The sequence below is a fragment of the Ascidiella aspersa genome, chromosome 2 (genome assembly GCF_963924565.1).
Source record: "Ascidiella aspersa chromosome 2, kaAscAspe10.2, whole genome shotgun sequence".
Classification (NCBI taxonomy): Eukaryota; Metazoa; Chordata; class Ascidiacea; order Phlebobranchia; family Ascidiidae; genus Ascidiella; species Ascidiella aspersa.
In genome coordinates this window covers 29,746,182-29,766,377 of record NC_139448.1, presented here as the reverse complement: position 1 = coordinate 29,766,377, position 20,196 = coordinate 29,746,182, and the positions used below count along the sequence as shown (strand labels likewise).

General features: G+C 37.0%; 1 protein-coding gene across 1 annotated transcript; it reads left to right on the top strand.

The window, feature by feature from the left end:
• The first annotated feature begins 5,638 nt into the window (after positions 1-5,638).
• Positions 5,639-15,768, top strand: LOC146164774 (kelch-like protein 7). Its single transcript, XM_083380824.1, has 13 exons — positions 5,639-5,703; positions 6,553-6,673; positions 7,694-7,847; positions 8,689-8,906; positions 9,853-10,002; positions 10,459-10,573; positions 10,638-10,723; positions 11,601-11,769; positions 12,377-12,517; positions 12,916-12,966; positions 13,338-13,457; positions 14,839-14,989; positions 15,636-15,768. Exons 1-13 carry the CDS (start codon positions 5,639-5,641, stop codon positions 15,766-15,768), a joined length of 1,674 nt encoding a protein of 557 aa, XP_083236950.1.
• The last annotated feature ends 4,428 nt before the right edge of the window (positions 15,769-20,196 follow it).

The following is a 20,196-nucleotide window of genomic DNA, read 5'->3' as shown; positions in this document are numbered from 1 at the left end:
TTTTTCCTAATTTCTCATACAATTATAAAATATTGTTATTGTGTTGAATGAGCTATTTACATTCCGCCTTACGTGCAAGCAAGCATGAGAAACTTGAATATACACCATTAGAAATCTGATAAAAGTGCATTTACCTATTGCCTTGCTATGTGGGCTATTAACAGCGATTGGCAAATTATGAAACTGTCGTTTAAGAAAAATGTGCCGCGAATATTATTAGACTTTTGCTCTTTAAGCTAAATGCCTTATACACATGCACAGTTGCACACGTACATCCGTGACAAAGTCAATAACTATAGGCTAGTAAGAGTTGTCAACTAATATTAAATAAATGCTACATAACCAGGAATTGACTGAATACGGCAACATAACCACGTATATGCTGCATATAAACTTTTGCTGTATAGGTTTGTCACTGTCATTTGAACTCAATTCAATATACAGTACAACGCGTTAATTCATTGTGTATTCTTGCCATACTATGTCCGCAATGACGTCAAATTTTTTTCTACCGCCACTCCGTCAGGCAACGCCGTACCCAATTTGGTTAATTTTTAACAGTTTAACTTGATTGATGCGCAGCATTGTTTTTACATTGCTAGAGTGTGCAATTAAACATAACTTTAAACATATACGAGCTTACAGTTGCTGACTTAAAAACTTTATTTTGTCAGAAATAATTCTGGTAAATCGGTTTGTGCCGTCTATCAACCACGCCATATTGCGGTTCTAAACTCTGATATTCCACCATTGCAATAAACATTACGATAAACGGCAAACTTTTGCACTTATGTTCCAAATGCAGTTGGTCTCCAGCGTGATTTGCTTTAAAGCTGCATAAACCTAAAATGAAGGCACTTATAAGTGCATATGGGTATGTCAGCCATCGAGAAACAACTTTTTCAAAGGGGGATTTCCATAGAGCCTGCTGTGCTATGCGACAGGACTACAATCATGAGACCGAATTCAAAACAATCCGACGTCACGTTAAAGCACAGTTCGGAATATAACCAAAATAGGACTAATCTCGTCGGAATAAGACCTAAATTGCCACAATAAGACCTTAACAACCTTTCACTTAACAACTCACTTCTTCCACATGCTCTATTCTCATACAAGAACTTACGAACAACAATTTACGCACGGTGCATCTAAACTAAGATCGCAAGGATCGCTAGGATCGCAAGGTACACAAGTATCGCAAGGTACACAAGTATCGCAAGGTACACAAGGATCGCAAGGTACACAATTTATCCGACCAACAGCCTCTTTAACAAACTAGACACAAGTCTATTTTTCATACTGTTTGACTATTTTAAATATATGTAAAACAATTTCGCGCTTTGCGTCAACGAGCTTTATACATCAGGTTTGTTTACGTTATGATGTTGTCATTTGAACTAGATTAGCGCTTCTTGCGCTGTGGAAGACTGACTGCCAAGCGCCAAAGTGCGTCGTGTACAAACGGAAAACGTACGGTATTCAAAAATATTGGACATACATTTTTAATTTTTATTTTTGAAATGTAATAAAAACTTACAAGAAATGCTGGTATAACCTCCAAAAAATCGCGCTCGCTTCGCTCGTCAGGTGCGCCCGGAGTTAAATAGGTTAACAAACACCGAACTAGATTAACCATTTAGGTTATCGCGTTTTCTCAAAGTGTTTTTTTACACTTTTCAATATGAATAACGACGTGTGGACTCGAATTTTAAACCAAATAAACCCTTTTTGTTCCGCTCTGCGCCAATACTTTACTGCCTCTTTAAAAGTAACTAAACACGTTTTTAAGTGCCAAAAATATCCAAGGCCCGCCTGATTTACAGTTGTTCTAACATTTTAATAACATAATTCTTAGTTAACATTTTGTGCGGCCCGCAGAGACCTTTCAGAGTTTGGTTTAAGCACGCGACTAGAAAATGGTTGCCGACCCCTGTTGTACAGTATATGTAGCCTTTCAAAGAAAATTGCCACAGTTATTCACAACTTATTGATTTCGAAACCAATTGTTTTCTGCCTTTCTATTTCTTAGCGTTTATTGTATGAAACTCATAACTTTATGTAGTGCTTGGCTGATTAACAATAATTAGCCCGTTGCACACCGTTCTATAACAATCACATCAACAGTATTCTTGTCAATTAATTTGCAATATAGTTTTCGTACAGTAAACGTGGTCGTGCCATGTCAGTAAAAAGCTAACACCAAAAAGTTAAGTTGACATAATAGCGTGTTGCTTTTAGAACCGTCCCAGTCCTGCTTTGGGATTGGCTGTTTAAGCCACACGTTTGTTAGCCTTTAACGCTTAATGCCACAATTACGCCTTAAATAGTAGGCCTAGACCAGGGATGGCGAACCACTGACCCGCGGGTCACGAAGTGATCCACCACACATTTTTAGTGATCCACTTGTCTGTCTAGAAATACCTAAATGTTACCATTCATTTTCAGCAAAGGCTAATGTAAAAAAAGAATTCTTAGTCAGATAGCGACGGCCTTATCTGTGGGTTGTGCAAAAGACTTTAACTACACTTCAACAAATGCGAGCAGAAAAGCAGACATCTAAAAGCATTTTCGCTGTAAAATGTAAAGGGTTTCGATCCTTTAGGAAAAATAAGGAGTTTGCAAATAAAAATTCTGAAAAATCTGGATGTACCATGCTGAAAAGCTTTCTGTTGAACTCCTGCAATCCTATAAAAAATACTGAAGCATTTGTTAACTATTTGGTTCTTGCTATTCGTGGGAATCCGAATTTGGAAATCGCTCAAAACCTTAAATTATTATTAGCCTTGACCAGTGGTTCCCAAACTGTGGGCAATGGCCCAGTAGTGGACCACAAAACCATGTTTAGTGGCCATAGAACTACTCAAACGAAAACGCTCAAGTTTAAACGAAACAAACGCATTTCGCCTTTACTGACTTCTTAAATATAATTAGAATCAAGTGGAAACAAAATTCTTATTGGTAAAACTGGTCTTATTCGATGTGCACTAGTCATCGCGTGTGTAGAGAAATATAGAAAAAGCTGAAAATATTTGTCACAAAATTACGAATGAAAGATACTAAATACATTGCCGCCTCGAAGAGTCAGTTGGCATCTCACTTATGTTTTTTTTGCTACGCAGTTAACACGGCAATTCACTTTTCAAATTCAGTCTATTGATAAAAGGTAAAAAGGATTATTCAGTTATTGTTAGAATTAATTTCCCTTTATATATTAACCAGGGCGATATTTCTTATTTGGAAAATGGGGTAAAGGTCGTACAAGAAAGGTTTACGACACATGGTGCTGGGCCGCGAACTGTTTTATAAACAAAATTTGGGCCACAGAATAAAAAAGTTTGGAAAACACTGGCCTAGACAATAACACTTAAAACGACGCAGCAGCAAAGTTTCGCGTAAAATTAGCATATAGTTATAAATATATGACCTGAGTGTAAATTATGAGCAAGTTCTAAAGACATGAACAACTATAGATTTTTTTGAATTAAATTAGAAGTTGGAATTATTAAAATAATGAAGACCTTAACATAAAATAAAATTTGATAATTCCAGGGATAAAGGCCAAAATACCTGCCTTAGTAAGATTTACATTTTTTAAAACTAGGCTACCCTTAAAAACGCAAGTAACACACCTCTGTGTACGTCGCGGCACACCTGACATGGTCTCGCGCAACACTAGTGTGCCGCGGTACACCAGCTGCGGAGCACTGCACTAAAGCATGTTGTATTTTAAAGCAGCGATTGTCAAAGTGCGATACACCGGTGTGCGTCGAGAAATTCCCTATATAGGATGTCGCGAAACTTTTTTGTAATTTTGGATATAATATTCGAATTACAAATAGAGAAACAACAACCATATAAGATTTGAATTGCACACTATTATAGGTAAATATTAATGTAACATTGCGGATTTACGTATTGTCTTGTCGTGTTGGAAACATTCTAATCAGTAGAAATTTTTTTTTACGTAACTTAATGTAGAAAGTGTGCCACAAACTTTTTTTGATTTTTGTTGATTGTGCCACAAGCGTAAAAGTTTGAGTACCACTGCTCTAAAGTCAAGTTTACTATGTTCAAATTTAGCGCCGTTTGAGAAAAATAAAAAAATCGTGTTTTTTTATTGTTTAGAGGTTTTAATAATGAGCTGTTTTTTATTACTATATGGAACTTAAAGTTACAATTTAATAATTAGCCTATTTAATGCATTTATTGTCCAAAGTTTCAGGTTTAATGTAACTTATATTGAACCCGAACCGGAAACCCATAAACCGGTTTTGAAATAATCATACTTTCAAACAATCATACCGAACCGAAACCGGAACTGAACCGGAAAAGTCAAACGGTTCGACTCCCTAAACTAACCATGTATTTGTTTCGTTTGCTGTCTATTTTCGAAAATTCGTATGTTTCTAGTAGCCTGTCTAAGCTTATTTTGTAAAGTGGTTTTAAAGCAACGGCGTCCTGCGTCTCATCGCATCCTCGAAAATTCACCTTTTGGCAACTCAGACGCTATAAAGGTATTTCGTCGTTTTATTCGAATCGAGAACATATTTATACTGTTGCTTGGTTTACGTTTTGATGCTGTCTTTTGAACTATAGATAACGGAAAACTTATTCAAAAATATTAGACATATATTTTTTAACATTTTTATTTTTGGCCATACAATAACAATTTGCAAAATAAATTTAAAAGAAATGCTGGTATACCCAAAAAAATCGCTTACACTTTTCATTAGTAGTATGGATGACGCGTGTGGACTCGAATTTTAAACCAAACAAACGCTTTATTTTCGCGCTTTGCGCCAACACTTCACTTCCTCCCTCGCTCCCAGAAACCTTTCCGAGTTTGGTTTTGGCCCGCGACTATAAAAAGGTTGCCGACCCCTGAAGAACCACAGTATGGTATGGTTGATAGACGACAGAAGCCGATTTACCAGGATTATTTCTGACAAAATAAACTATTCACAAACTATAAGCGCTCATGCGCTTAAAGTTATGCTTAATTGCACACTCTACCAACGTAAGAACAATTCTACATATCAATCAAACTAAACTGTTAAAAATTAACCGGATTGAGTGCTGGATGAGTAATTGGCCGACGGCAAAAGCAAACTTGCAGTCATTGTAGGCCTGTAGGCTTATCATGACAAGAATACAGAATCAATTAACGTGTTGCATATTGGATTAAGTTGAATTGACAAACTACAGAGCGACAGCTTTTAAGCAGCCTATACGTGAGAATTTAGTATAGGCATTGCCGCATTTAGTCATTTCCTTGTTGTGTAGCTTTTACTATTTATTATTGGGCAATTTTTACTAGCCTTGTTTGACCTTTGTAACAGATGTACGGTACGTGCGTATACGTCAGTAATTCGCAAACATTTTAACTTTCAGAGCAAAGTCAAACAATATTCGCGGCATATTTTCTTTAAAGAACAGTTTTATAACTTGCTAATCGACTTTAATACATGGCAAGGAAATAGATAAATGTACTTTTATCAGATTTTAATAGTGTACAACGTTACATTCAAGTCTCTCATACTTGCTTGCACGAACATTTTTTTTGTAATTCTATGACGAATTAGGAAAAAGGTTGTTCTTACTGCTTATTAAACATCTGTACTCTGTAATGTTCAAAATGAATCTCAGAAAGGTTGTTAAAGTACCCGAACACTCCAGAAACCTTTTGGAGGAACTTAAAAAGTGAGGCTTTAAAACAAAATCGTTGTCCTCTAAAACTTCTTGTAGCTCCTATTCAACACCAGGGGTACAAACCCTTTAGCTATTGACGGCCATGTAAACAGTCTGTGGGTTTATTACCGTCCATTAGGGATGACCGATAATATCGCCTCGGAGTCCATACCTAATAGGCTGATGCCAGGTGATAGCATCGGTGCCGATCCGATACCAAATTGATAAAGTATTTAAAGCCATGATTTGTGTTGCCATGCAGTGATTTCTACCTTGAAAGGCAAATTTATGAAAATATATTAGGTTAACAACTGCAGGTAACTAACCTTATCAACGTTAAAACAATTTGTGACTATTTACCTGGACAATTAACTATTTACCTAGACAATTAGACGAAAGATCTAAATCTTAGGAAAAGGATCTAAATCGTCTGAATAAGACAGAAACCTGTCGAAATAAGTCATCCATTTAGAATATGGTCTAGCTAAATGACGAAAATAACGCCTGAAGCTATAGAAAGAAGGTATGGGACAGTCGGGGGACATGGGTCTGGCATCAGTTGTCTTGGTGTCGGCGTTTGGGTTCCCTAGTTTGAACAGCGCTGTTAGGGCGCCGCTCCTTTGGCACCGGATTTTTTGGCCATGTTTTATGTTATTGGTGGGTAAAGGGGGGTATTAGAAAATGGGTTAGGGTTGAAATTATTATAATTATACCGGCCTGACACTATTTAAGTAACTTCTATAAAAATTCCTAAAGCTATCATGCATCACTTTCTATACATCATAAGGTTTTGGCCTAACTTTTGTGCTTTTCGATAACAACAATATGATCACGTGGCCGTTTACTGTTTTTGTATTACAGGCAGAGAGAAACGAACGTGCTTTGTGACATCACTATCAAGGTGAAGAATCGCGAGTTTAATGCTCACCGCAACGTGCTGGCGGCATCTAGTGACTACTTCAGGAAAATGTTCACGGTGGAGGTAACCACTAAAAACCAGTATTGTAAACGAGAAATGTTGTCATTTTTGAATTACTTGTTTTCAATTCAAAAAATGTGAAAAAACTAAAGTCCTGGTCCAAGTCTTTTACAAAACCAAAACAAGTGAAACCCTAGTTTAAGACATGAGAGCCAAATTTCAGTCAATCACTTATTCTGTTTTCTATTCGTTTCAAAATATATTTTGATTACAACAAAAATCTGTTTATATTAGTTATATGGAAGCTGAATAAAAATGCCACTCAATATTTTAATGTTTCGAAGCTATTTTTAAGTTAAAAAAAAATTAAAGAAAATCCAATCGAGACATTAATCAAGAGTTTCAGGTCAGGATAATCGTCAAAAAAAAAATAATGTCAGTGGTAGGACGTTTCAATTACGTCGAAACTCTTATGCCATTATGATCACATTTCTACCTAATATATTTCAACTAAAATGAGACTTGCGTTTATAAATTTACCAAGCTGTCTCCTTCACCCTGGTTAACTTCCTGTTTTAAATCAATATATAGTTTTATTACAAAGATTAGTTTATTTCACTGAATGATCTATCGTTTGTTGTGTGTTGTTTTTGCCTTATTTTCACTATTGCGTTCTCACTTACTTAAACTTTTATCGCCTCTTCAGTTCTGCACCTCATCTTTCACCTACCTTATCTAATCACGTTTGCTTTACACCTTTTTATCTTTCGTTACTGTAACACCATTCCAACAACTTTCTCTCATGGGCGGTGGTTATTGGAAGACTTTGTAATAGTCGACACTCGACAGTCAGGTTGGGATTACAACTAGTTTAGATCGTATTCGTTCACGCCTGGTTTTATTCGCTGGCCGCTTTATATCACTCCATTTTATTTTTTTTTATTTTATATGTCAGTTAGCCTGTAACGCCCTATATTACATACAACACTAATAAGTCTCGTGGAAAGTGCTCAGGCATCCGACAGGCCGTTAAGTAGAGAGTCCAGAAATTTTGATGTAACAAATCCAGTTATAAATATTCAGATGAAGGAGAAGTACGACAGGGTGGTGGAGCTTCGTGAGGTCACTCCTGGTGCGGTTGAGGAAATCTTCAAATTTTTCTACACAGAACAAATCGAGCTGTCCAACGAAAACGTCAACGACATTTTGCACGCCACCTCGGTCATGCAGATTTCAAGTAAAAACACTTTGAGAAAAAAAATATATTATAAGACCTTAAAAAAATATTCACGAGACTGCATGTCTGCACGATTTAAGTAAGTAAGTTCAGCAAAAGCTTTAAAAAAGATATTTTTGACGAATTAATACGTGGATTGTGTAAAACCATGTTGATTGAAGGGCTAGCTGACGCATTGTAAATCAAACTATTATAAAACATTTTAGAAGCAATGCTTGACCCTTGTTTTATTTACATAGTTTTTAGTCGAGTTATTTTATTTCAATTTCAATACCTAATTCTTCAGGATATGTGTGATAAGCGACTCTCCAACTCGTCAGTTATCTAAGTCCCATGCAGTCAAAAGTCATGGTAGTAGCATTCGAGTGATTTTCCTAAAAAAAACAACGATTAAATGCTGAAAATAGTTTACTCATTGCAGTTTAAACAGTCCACAATAAACTCATAGCAAGAGCACTCTTTACTTAAGTTGACGAGGAAGAAATATGCCAATTTACTCACATTTTTAAGTCCCATAATCAAATCATTTGTCCTTTATGACCTAAATCCATCTTAAGTCTCTTTTCCAACTTACCTATGTCTAGTGAAGTCATTTGAGACAAGTAAGTTGCACTTAAATTAAATTGTTTTTTTATCATTGTTGAATGTCCACTGTTTAGTTATTGTCAATGTTAACATTTCATTCAACAAAAAACACTTTATTTCTATAGTCAAAGGTGACTTTATACAAAAGTCAGGTCGATTTCCCACACACCAAACTCAACTCGTTTTAAAACACTTTGGCTAGTTATAGTTATTTACTTAAAGTTCGTGACATGACAATTTAACTACACACCCACAGGCCTGCTGGCGATCGTCAACGAGTTTTTAACGGAAAACGTGTCGCCGCCGAACTGCCTGTGCTTGCGCGAACTCGGCCGCTTCTACTCGCTGCCGCAACTCACCGCCGAGTCGCAGCAGTGCGTGATGGACAACTTCGAGAAGGTGATCGACCAAACCGAGTTCGCTGAGATGTCGATCGAAGACGTGGAAGACGTGTTGAGGTCCGACGAGCTGAAGGTATAGAGCAGTGCTCCGCAACCGGTGTGCACGGGTGTGCCGCGAGACCATGCCAGGTGCGCCGCGGCGTCCCCAGGGATCCACCTTTAATGATCAGTCGAATAAACGCGAAAAATATATATGTTATCAAGGCAGGTATTTGATCTTATGCAATAATCTAAGTGTAATTTTTTAAACTATCCATAATATTTTAAACTCTGCTACAACATATGTTACTTTCTATTTTTTTTTTTACTGACATAACTACCAGAAAGCACCAGGAATACATACATACAACGAATGTTTTCAAACTTTTCAAATTTAATGGGATAAAACATCGTTGTAAATATATTATTGACATTATGTGATCGTATTTATTCTTGGTAGCAAAAGCACTCTGTTATCAACTATTGCAAGGAGGCACAATTTTTGGGACGTTGACCGGCCAAAATAATTGACCGGGCTGGGCGTAATCCGGTTTGCGGGCCGTAGTTTGGTGACTTCTGGTATAGAGGCATGAAAGGTCGATTTGCAAAGAATCTTTATGTACTGTGTTCCCCATTCCTAGCCTATTGCTAAGTCAAAATTGCCACAAGCTGTGTAATTGGTGTTTTTATTAATGACTAGACCTATAGCGGGTTAGGTAAATTCAGTATAATCATCTCTAGAAACCTATTGATTACCTATTGATTACATATGCTTTTGGTTCTGATCTAGAATACATACCATTATCAAATGATGGTCGAGGCAAAGAAAAAGAAAAATACAGATATACCGACTATTTGATGTGCTTCGTGTAAAACGTCATGTAAATTTATTGGTTTAAGCTTTAATTAAGTCAAAATAGATATTCAAAATTATATACCAATATCGGCTTTTTTGAACCCAATTTTTTTGCTTTCTTCGAACCCGATTTTCGGACAAAGTGCGCCAAAAAAATACGAAGGTTATTTCTTTTAACTTGTAGGTAGCCTCTGAAAGTATCGTGTACAGCGCTTTGGTCAAGTGGATTAAGCATTCAGCCAATGAAAGGCGCGACTTTTTCCCGCGCTTATTCAAACACGTTCGTCTGCAACTCCTTCAAGCCGATTTTCTTTCGGATACTGTGTCACGAGAGGTATCTAAAAATGGAGATTTTAAAACATATTGTTACACAGCCAATGATTCATTTGATAGGAAACGCTGTAGCTGATGGTAATAAGTGACTGATTTGATAAAAAGCTTGACAAAGCTTAACCGGAAAAGTGGGATACGATGTAAAAAAATACTTTGCTTTTTTAAATTCAAAAATACGGTCATTGGTCAAGCAAATTTGTCACTTTATAAGAAATCTGTCTTGCATGATATGTCATTATCATGAATGCGTCTTGTATAGGACGTCAAAACGTCGATTGAGTATAATAAAACTGCTGGATGAGCAACACTCGGTTATACATTATGCCTGGCAGCAGCAGCAATAGCTTATTTTATTGGTCAAGTATGTTTTCGGGAAATTTTCTATTTGATTTATATTTGTTCAACACGATATCAGTATCGTTATTTAAGTACATGAAGTGTTCCTTCATTCTTGCAGCCTTTGGTGCGGGACTTTACGGTCTGCAGAGACTTAGTTGAAGAAGCTTTTCGTTTCCACTTGAACCCAAACAAGTCCTTTCTTCCGAAAAGGCAAAAACAAGCAGATAGCCTAGGTAAAACGTTTTACAATAATACGTCTAAGTATGCAGAAAAAAAGAATGTTTTTTTAACTGACAGACACCAACTGTATCGCCCTTATTAATGAAACCACTGAAATTCACATTTTCAACTTGGATTCTCGTCAATGGAATTTTGTCTCGACGGTAATTTACATTTGATAGGCCGTGTATTTTTAAATATATAATTACGTATATATATTACAAAACTTACTTAAGTTAAAGGAATTTACAGCATATTTCGGTTAAGATCTTAATATGTCCTTATCAAATAATTATCTGTCGATAAAAAATAGTTCAGGTCGAACAGTCGACTTTTATTTAAACATCGTCCGGTGAAATTACACTGCCTATTTATTTTTTGTTTGTGACGTGTTCGGCCACATTTCCAACTTTCACGCAGATCAAAAATTGATACACTAGTTGCAGTATCGTATAGTTGCATCTCTATAAGTTCCTGAGAGATATTAAATGTGAGGGAGCAATTAAACGTTAAACCGTAGAAGCGAAAATATTGAACTGCTTGACTTTTGAGTTTTTCCCGGCGGTAGAAGCTTCGATAAGGAATATTATTTCAACCACCAACTGAATACTTTTAAGTGAAGTAATCACGAAACATTTTAAAAACCATAACCGTACAGCCCAAAGTGGCAGAGTATATACGGACGGTAGCTGGCAAGTAAGGTATACGTGTATGCTTTAACAGATCTCTTTCGAACTTTTCTGGTTGTAGCCTATAGGCCGAAGCCCATTTAGTGTTTGAAGGCACGCACTTAAATCAACAAACGAAGATAAGAGTAGATTTAATCCAACAAAATCACGTATATTCACAGTGCAATGGCAGCCTAATCTTAAATTAGTTTGTGTACAGTAGCTGCCAAGAAAAGGATTTACCTGTTCATTCAACGGTTTAAAATTACTTTTTTATTTTTTTTACGCTGTTTTATTCACAAAATACAGTATTTTAACGCTCAAATATCAGGTTTTCCTTATCTAACGTTTCAAATATTTGCGCTGTGAGTAGGGAAATCAAACTATATCCCGCCTCAGCGCCATTGCATCTAGAGGTGATGACACTTTCGTTTGCGCTGCCGACGGCTACCTTACTGTCAAGATGTTTTCAAACGGCCAGTGGAAAGAGGAAACAAGTTTACCCGAATATAGGTCTGGAGCGGGGGCTGCTTTCGTAGACGGTGAGCTAAGTGTTCCAATCAGGGCTGCTGAGTCGGTTAAATACAACTCGAGGCAGACTCCGACAGACAAAATAAAGTTGAGTCCGACTCCCGAGTCCCGAGTCTGACTCCTGTTAGTATGCCGATTCTGTTGAGTCTCGCGCCGACTTTATAGCCTGTATTCCTACTATTTACGCAACTAAGATAGGGTGGTATGCAGCAATACACGCATAGGGGCGTACATCGATATTTCATTCAATTTGATCACTAAAAAGTCTATCCTTTTTGCTTTAACGCTTTTCAAGCAGACTATATCTTTATTCCATAAATGACATGTCTAATGTAAAATTTCAAACGTCACTTTTGTTGTGCTGTAGAATCCTAAATGGCTTTCAGCAGATCAGCTTTTCCCCAAGCGTTTATGTTTTTGCTCTACCCATGAATAATTATTTGAGTCTTAAATCAAAAACTATTGTTTTTAGACAGCCCAAATAGAATAAGAATAAACGTACACAAATTAATTCCGTCTTTAATTTCTAAATGACAATTTTTTAACATGATAAAAGACAAATTAAATGTATTTTATCCACTTTTGATTTAAAATACGAAAGCAAAACATGTTTTGCAGGTCAATTTTACTTAATTGGAGGAGAATATTCGTCGCTTTTGAACAGCGTGTTTACCTACGACTTCGAAACCAAAACTTGGAAGGAATACTGCAAGATGCGAACAGCAAGAAGTAAAGCGGCAGTGGTTGCTTACGGCAACAGTGAGTCTCTTGTAGTTTTCTCCTGGTTACACAAAGAAATGTCAACAGGACTATAAAAATTCATTTTTTTTAAACACTAAAAGATTGGCTAAATTTATGTCTTATCTTGTTCATAAACAACAAAGGAAAATATATCAATTAATCCTCAAGGCCACAAGTTCAATTAGCGCTATTGTCGAAATCAGTTAGCCGACGAAGATTTATGCACCAGCATCACTTAAACATTGGTTATTTAATGTTCTAATAATATGGAGCCTTTATCGCTATAGCCATGGCGACTTAAGGAGCGGTAAACATTAGATACACATGTGTTATAACTGTTATGTGTACATCTGTTTTGTTTTTCCGTAAAGTTTTAATATATTTAAAAGCTTTTATATGTAGAGATTTTTGTGCAGATGAGGTTTATGTTCTTGGCGGATACAACGCCCTCGCCAGCACAAAATCAGGTAATAAAAAAGTGGTTTTGTCTAAGTTAACTTGTGTAAAACGACCTACTTCTCTCCCTCTGCCGAAACGCGATTGTTGCATTATAAGGCACAGTATATTTTTTTATTCGACACATGCATAAAATGTGTTCTATTTGTTATTGCATTTGTTTAACGGTAATAAAAAACGAAGACCATTTTATTTGGAAGACAATTTTCTTTAGGCTGATACGCAATTTCTAAATGTTTTAAACTGTGTAGAATGTTGTCGTATTTTCCAAAATAAGTTAGAATGTTGTATTTTTCTAAAAGAGACCCAACAAACGATGCCCTATGGCCTATAGTAATTTAAGCGCAGAAAAATAACACGTCAGCTGTTAACGTTCGCACAGCCTGCTGTACAGTTGAGAGGCTGTCCGTTGCCGAAAAGACGTGGACACAAGGATCGAACATGAACGCCGAGAGGGCTGACTTCGGAGCCGTTCATTTCAATGAAAAGATTTACGCATTCGGTAGGACGACTGTTTATTAAAACAGCAAATTGTGTCGAACCGAACTATGAAGGAGTCACTGAAACCGAATATTTGGAAATAATTTTTTGCAGTAAGCTTATCTTAACCTAACCCGAACTTGTCAAAATGTGGCGAACTTCAGGACAGGCGCTACAGCTTGCATTTTGGTCAAGTTATGCAACGTTCAAACTAAGCGCCGAAATATTTAATACAAATTAAATTTGGCCGTTAACGTATTACGACTTGTACAGGGTAAAGTAGATTTCTTTATGAGAGATAATCTTGCTGCAATAGTCAAGGATTCCCAAACTGGGGTCATGACCATGTAGGGGTCGCGAGTCAGGCTACTCAATTTTACACAAAAGCTTAACCTACATATGAATTGTACTCCTGCTAACTTGTGATATGGAAATGACAAAATTAATAAAGCACAAACCTAACCAGAGTTGCGCATTAATATTAAAAAAACTGCGCGCATAAGAAGCAAACGATCTTTTGCTTTTCACTGTCAATATCAGCATTTCCTAATAATTTAACAATTAAAATACAAGAATCGTAGGGTTCCGCGGACTCCAGTTTGAGAACCACTGGACTGTTAGATAGTGCTGGATTAAATTAGGGATACGATTCCCCAGGGTTTTTTTTAGACTGGTGAATGGTTCACCCCAGGGTGAATCAAACTATTGCGGGGGTGAACCAACCAAAGGGGGTGAATATGGGTTAACCATCGGAAATCAATGATAGCTCTGAAGTAAATCGACTACTGGACTGTTGTTTTTTGGTATGTTTTTTCTTGTTGTGATAGTGAAGCTGGTTTGCACTGAGTTTATAAGTACAAAATTTTGGTGACTGTGTTTTGTGCTTTTGCAGCATTGTATTTCGAAACTCTAGAATGGTAGATATACAAAGGTAGAACTAAGCTTAAGTTGATCTTAACAAAAATCGAAACAACGCAAGCCATTTTGTGCTGATATATATAGAAGAGATAGTTTTATCATATCATGAGACAAGGGTGAATGAAATCTTGAAATAGTTGCTAGGGGTTAACGAAACTAAAAAAGTTTAAGAAGCACTGCGATACCCAATGGCGACTGTCTAAATTTAACAGCTCGGCTATATTCTGGTGGTGTCCATTGAGACATTGTAAGCTCGTCCATTTGAGAAATCTCGTCCATTAACGCATCGTAAGTCTATGAGGATTATATACCCATAAAGTAAACTACAATAAATGAATCTTGCGGCATTGACTCAAATATAGATAAAATGCCTTATCTATCTGAGTTGAAAAAACAAAACAAAGCCGCCTCGAGCACTGATTTCGATGCTCAGCCTGTCAAAGAAAAAACTAAACCTTTTTGAGGATGTAGAACGCGATTTTTAGGCGGCTTGGGAAACAATAACGTCCAGCTTTCTACGGTTGAGTTTCTCGACATGGAGAGCGGCGTTTGGACAACCCTGGCCACCCAGATTCCAGCTGAACTCGGAGCCACTTCTGCGTGTCTGGTCGCCGGAAGGGTTGCTCTGTTGGGCAGGTGGGCTACGCGATTTATAGATCATTAATTGGAAAGTGTTTTAGCTTTGCAAAACTTGGCGAATTAAAAAAAAAAGAAAAAATTATGCTGTAAGCTATGGCCTGTGTAAAATTAACTGATGACGACTAGAACTTAAATTAAATAGCACTAAAGTTGTTTTCATTTTAGAAATTTAATTATTTTATAAATGATTTTAAAATAACCTATTGGCGACTTGAAGTTATCGTTTTTACTTGGTTTAAAAATAACAGAAGAAATTGAGTTGTTTAAATTAGAATTTAATACCTATAATAAAAGTGCCCCATAATTTGTAGTTAGGTTAATAAAAATAAGAAAAAAGCAGAAAAAACCTAGAACTTAGCTATAAATAGTACTCCCATAGTCGTGTTTTGTAGAGTTTATTGTTTATAAGTGTAATATGTATTACTTATGAAGGGTATCGAATAATATTGATTTGTATATAAATTTCTACTGATATCAAATCGTATGTACATATTAATATCATAGGTACTGAAGTTAAATTAGGTGAAAAGATCCATATTGCCTTCCTGGAAGCTTTCTGCGCACGCCTCTGAGGACCCCTTAACGTGATATTTGGAAAATGACTTGACGTTGACTTGAGTAATTACACTGTGTTCTTTTTTAGCTCGAACAAGCTTCTGTCCTTCGATCCTTGCTCCGGCAAATGGAGGGTGGAGAGTCAGGTCTTCCCAACTGTGAAAGCGGCACGACTGGTTGCTATGCGACGCACCGGACAAGAAGAAGAAGGGGCTGCCTAATGAATCAGTTGTTTTTGGACCGTTTTGTTTACTTCAGACGTTCCATGTTATCGACGCTTTTGCATGAAAGTTTTAGTGTTTTCCTGTTTGTACTTTGTGTGCGGTTTTCATTTCAATTTACAGCTCTCGATGCTGTACGTAGACATCTTTCGTGGTTAGAATATGTTATGTAAAGAAATGAAAAATGTTTGCCAGAAACCTAATAGAAAGCACAAACGCGCAAAAATATGCCCAGCAATTTGCAGACTTGCCATTGAGCTGAGAACGCCAGACTTCAATGGGATAATGCTATATGAAATATAAATTAGATAAAGTTTTTTCGTCTTTAATAACGATAGGTGTGCTTAGGTATATTCAAATTGATTGATTTTCACTTTTGAGTTTGTGGTTCTACTTTAGCATTTTTATAGGTTACGTATACTCATGTATTTTTTAACGACAAAGTCGTTTCTTATAAAAAAGCATTGGCGCCCCTTTAGTACGCTAACTGCTAAACTCACTCTGTACTTCGTTGTTGGAGTTATGCAGTTCATGTAGCCCATGTATGTGGTGACAAAGTATATATAGTATTTAGTATTTAACTCTTTTAGGGTAGCCTATGGGTTGCCCAATACTTTAAGGCTAACTATTTATCTGCCAATGCTTTCAGGGTATTATTTTCCTAATTATAGAAGGAAATTTTAACTTCTCTTATTTTTTTCACGTTTATAGGTGAAGCTTGCATATTATTTTAAAGGTGCCCTATTCCCACAACAGGGGACGTGGCGTTATTTTGCACAATGTGCGCAAAAATGTCCACGCCAAAATGTGCAAAAAATATGCGCGTTAGAGTTAGAGTTAGAGTTAGAGTTAGAGTTAGAGTTAGAGTTAGAGTTAGAGTTAGAGTTAGAGTTAGAGTTAGAGTTAGAGTTAGAGTTAGAGTTAGAGTTAGAGTTAGAGTTAGAGTTAGAGTTAGAGTTAGAGTTAGAGTTAGAGTTAGAGTTAGAGTTAGAGTTAGAGTTAGAGTTAGAGTTAGAGTTAGAGTTAGAGTTAGAGTTAGAGTTAGAAAAAAATGTGCACAATTGCGAAAAAGACATTGTGAAAAAAAGTGCGCACTATTTTGAAGCTATTTTAAAATGTGCGCACATTTTTTGCACATTTTGGGTGCTCACTTTTGCGCACATTGTGCAAAAAATGTTCGCATCCCCGTCTCTATTCCCAAAACGGACATTTATTCGCATACGCAGACAGTTTTTTTTACAAATTTAACACAGTACCGCTGATTGTTGTGCTTAGCATTCGCTGATAATGAACAACTGAATTCAGTTCGGTGGGGAATAAACCTTTATTATTAGACTCTTAAACAATTTACACATTGCATTTATTAATTATCTCCTTCCATTAGTTTATAAAATATTTGAGGGGATGACTAAAAAAAATGTTACATCATATTGCTATTAATTCTAAAACACTTCACGTTCTTGAGCGAACTCGTGGGCAAATGGAATCCAATCTAATGGCGCGCAGCACGAAAAAATTGCCTTTGTTGAATAAAAATTGGCCAAGGGTTACGCGATGCTTTAGGCACATAAAAGAGATTCGCGTTTTGCTCAAAACAAAGGCATTTATAGTTTAAGAAAAAAATGCATGGCGTCTTTGGATAGATGTCCTTAAAACGGAGAAATTAATAGAAGTTCGCGCGAGACGCAAAGGTGACAGAACAATCTGTTTCTTCTTAAATACTTTAAAAGCAGAGCGCGTGTGAAATGCCCAAGGCTGCAACAAGAAGTTGTTTTAAAATTTAATGAGTTCCATGTCACAAAACATCTGGTGAAGTCATTATTTCAAGAGGGTACTGGCTTTAGAGGTCATGGCGCAAAACAAGAGAATATAATAATCAAACCATCGTAAACCAATATAAATAATCCCATGACAACAATAAAATAGTGAACACAATAACAGAAAACCCACAACAAACCTGAATGCACTACATTGCGCCCGATCGTAAAAAGCCACGTGTTGGGGCAAGCTGTTGCTCGCCCCACGCTACGAGTTTTGGAATTCACGTTACGTTTATAAAGAAGTTTCAATTGAAGATTTTTTTCAATCGGAATCAAAGGTTTTGTCGATGTTAGTTCGCACTGAGTTGTTGGCCATTCGGCGCCACATACGTAATTAGTTGCACCTGAAAATTCGAGCTTTGTTTCTTATCTTCAAGCAAGACATTTATTGACTAATGCTGCAAACCAAATTAAACAAAAAGTAACCATAAAAAATAAGATCAAATTTGAAATCAAATTTAAAGTCTCTGTCTGCCAATTTGGTTTCGTAATTTACGAACTACCCCCAAAAACAGTCAATCTTCCAGTGAATATGAAACAAGAAAACGCAGGGATCGTCAATTCTACTGAGACTGAGTTGCTGGCGTTATGATAATATTATACCGGTGACCGCAAACGCCAGTTTCAGTCTCTTCATTGGAGCAACGCTCGCCTGATTTGGCCCCTTATCAAAGAACGAAAACAAACACAATCCATAGCGCTGTGGGAAAACAAAACATGGTACAAAAGACGTTTGAAAGAGCTAAAGGCGTGTGTATCGATCGCATGGGGTTCCCCTTTTGCAAAATCGCTGTATTGTGTTGACCCGATTAGCCCGTGCCAACCAACACGAGAAAGTTTCCTCTCGCCGAGAAGCCTGAGTTTGCTCGATTGAAGTTGCTATGGACCTTGAACAATGGCGGTTTACTAATGAGATGCGAGGCGACTTTAAAGGCCAGCAACAATAAATACAGAGGTTGTTATTTTGGCTTTATCAAAACAAAGCACGTTTACAGGTCCGCGGTGAGAACTCAAAAATACACAACAACTAATACCGATGTGATGAACTCTTACTCCCCAAGGCATTTTTGCACCCTCTCAGTTTTAAATTTTACTGTTTTTTTTTATACCTGGACCAAATAAGATAGGCTTTTGCGGGACCAAAGGATGTTCGGAAACCACCAGTTCCCATAACACTTGGGTAATAAACATATACTTTCTATCGAAGTATATACGAGCCAGTATTGCAGACTGAAAAATTCTTAAAACAGAAGAGGTTCCGAAAGCATTGTTGTAATGACTTAATCCGATGACTTGACTTAAAGTCCCCTTTTTTCAAATGACTTGAATTTGATTTAAGCCTTAATTCGTTTCAAAATGACTTGTTTACAACACTGGGTTTGGTATAGGAAGCATTGTCTGTTACACGACATACTTTGGCACCAAGGTATGATCGTTTAGTCCGAATAATAATTTTATTTATAAGGTAGAACAAACCAAATGTCGACTAAACTGAAAAATACCAATTCCATGTTTAGCACGGTATTTACCCCGAATAGGCCTTAACGTTGGGAATTGAGTTGCTGTCAGTTGTAAACTTATTCTATATTTCCAATGATATGTTTTCAGAAATGCCTAGCCTTAGTTGATATCGGGCACCGATCACAATCATGGTATCGGACAGGTAGCCTCAATACGACAACGTGACATCAGGTATCGGCCTGTGATCTCTTAATATCGAACATAGATTATAATATAGAGACAAAAAAAACATCAGTAAAGCGGTGTCTCTGGTGCGATCGCTTCCCTGTTTCAAATTGTCCTTTGAAAGAAGCACCAGCTTCCGTAAAGACGAGATTTATCATGGCGCACGTTTAATGTGCGTTTTGAATAGCTTGATAGATAGATTTTGGGTACACTATGTATGCATCGGTAATGTAGCTTGATAATAAATTGCAAACCTAAAAAGGTCACTACAAGCTCGTATCGAAACGTATTAATAAAGACGATGTCGATCTACCCGGCCTTTTTTGGCTTTACGATTCATTTAAGATAGATTTTTGTTTTTGAAACCGCGACAACCAGCACACAAACAATATGAAGTTTACATGGAAAAGTGTATTTATTTGTTCCAGGGTGAAGCGAATAGTAAAGCACGTTGTTCCTTTGAGTCATCAGTCTGACGACGCTTTTGCGTTGTTTGGTATTGTGACGTAGTCAGTGTGGGCATTGTTTCGCCCACCAGAGCCAGGCCCCACGCCAAAGCTAGAGCGCGATTAATTCATGACACTTTACGGTGGCCGTTGTTCAGGACGCGGTGTGAAGTTAAAAGAACTACACAAAATAGCGGGCGATCGAGCGTGCCAACTACAAGCGGCATTTTAAAGCAAAATAAGCAGTATAAGTTAATCATTAAATGAATAGCGCGTGTAATAACAATCACTTATTAATGCCGACCGTATAGTGCAGTGGCAGGTATCAGCTCAAAGTGAAATATTATGGAGGTTAAGACTAGGGATGTCCAATAATATCGGATCTGAGCCGATACCCGATACCAGGTGGTATAGAGTGGGTACTTGTCCGATACTAGGCTATTATCGGTGCCGATCCGATATAACATAAAAGGAAA

What these genes read in the sequence shown, in the direction of transcription:
- LOC146164774 (XM_083380824.1), top strand. Translation starts at nt 5,639, where the DNA reads ATGAATCTCAGAAAGGTTGTTAAAGTACCCGAACACTCCAGAAACCTT. An exon ending in CGGATACTGTGTCACGAGAG is followed by an intron (nt 10,003 to 10,458) that starts GTATCTAAAAAT and finishes TCATTCTTGCAG; the next exon opens with CCTTTGGTGCGGGACTTTAC. An exon ending in AATGGAATTTTGTCTCGACG is followed by an intron (nt 10,724 to 11,600) that starts GTAATTTACATT and finishes CGCTGTGAGTAG; the next exon opens with GGAAATCAAACTATATCCCG.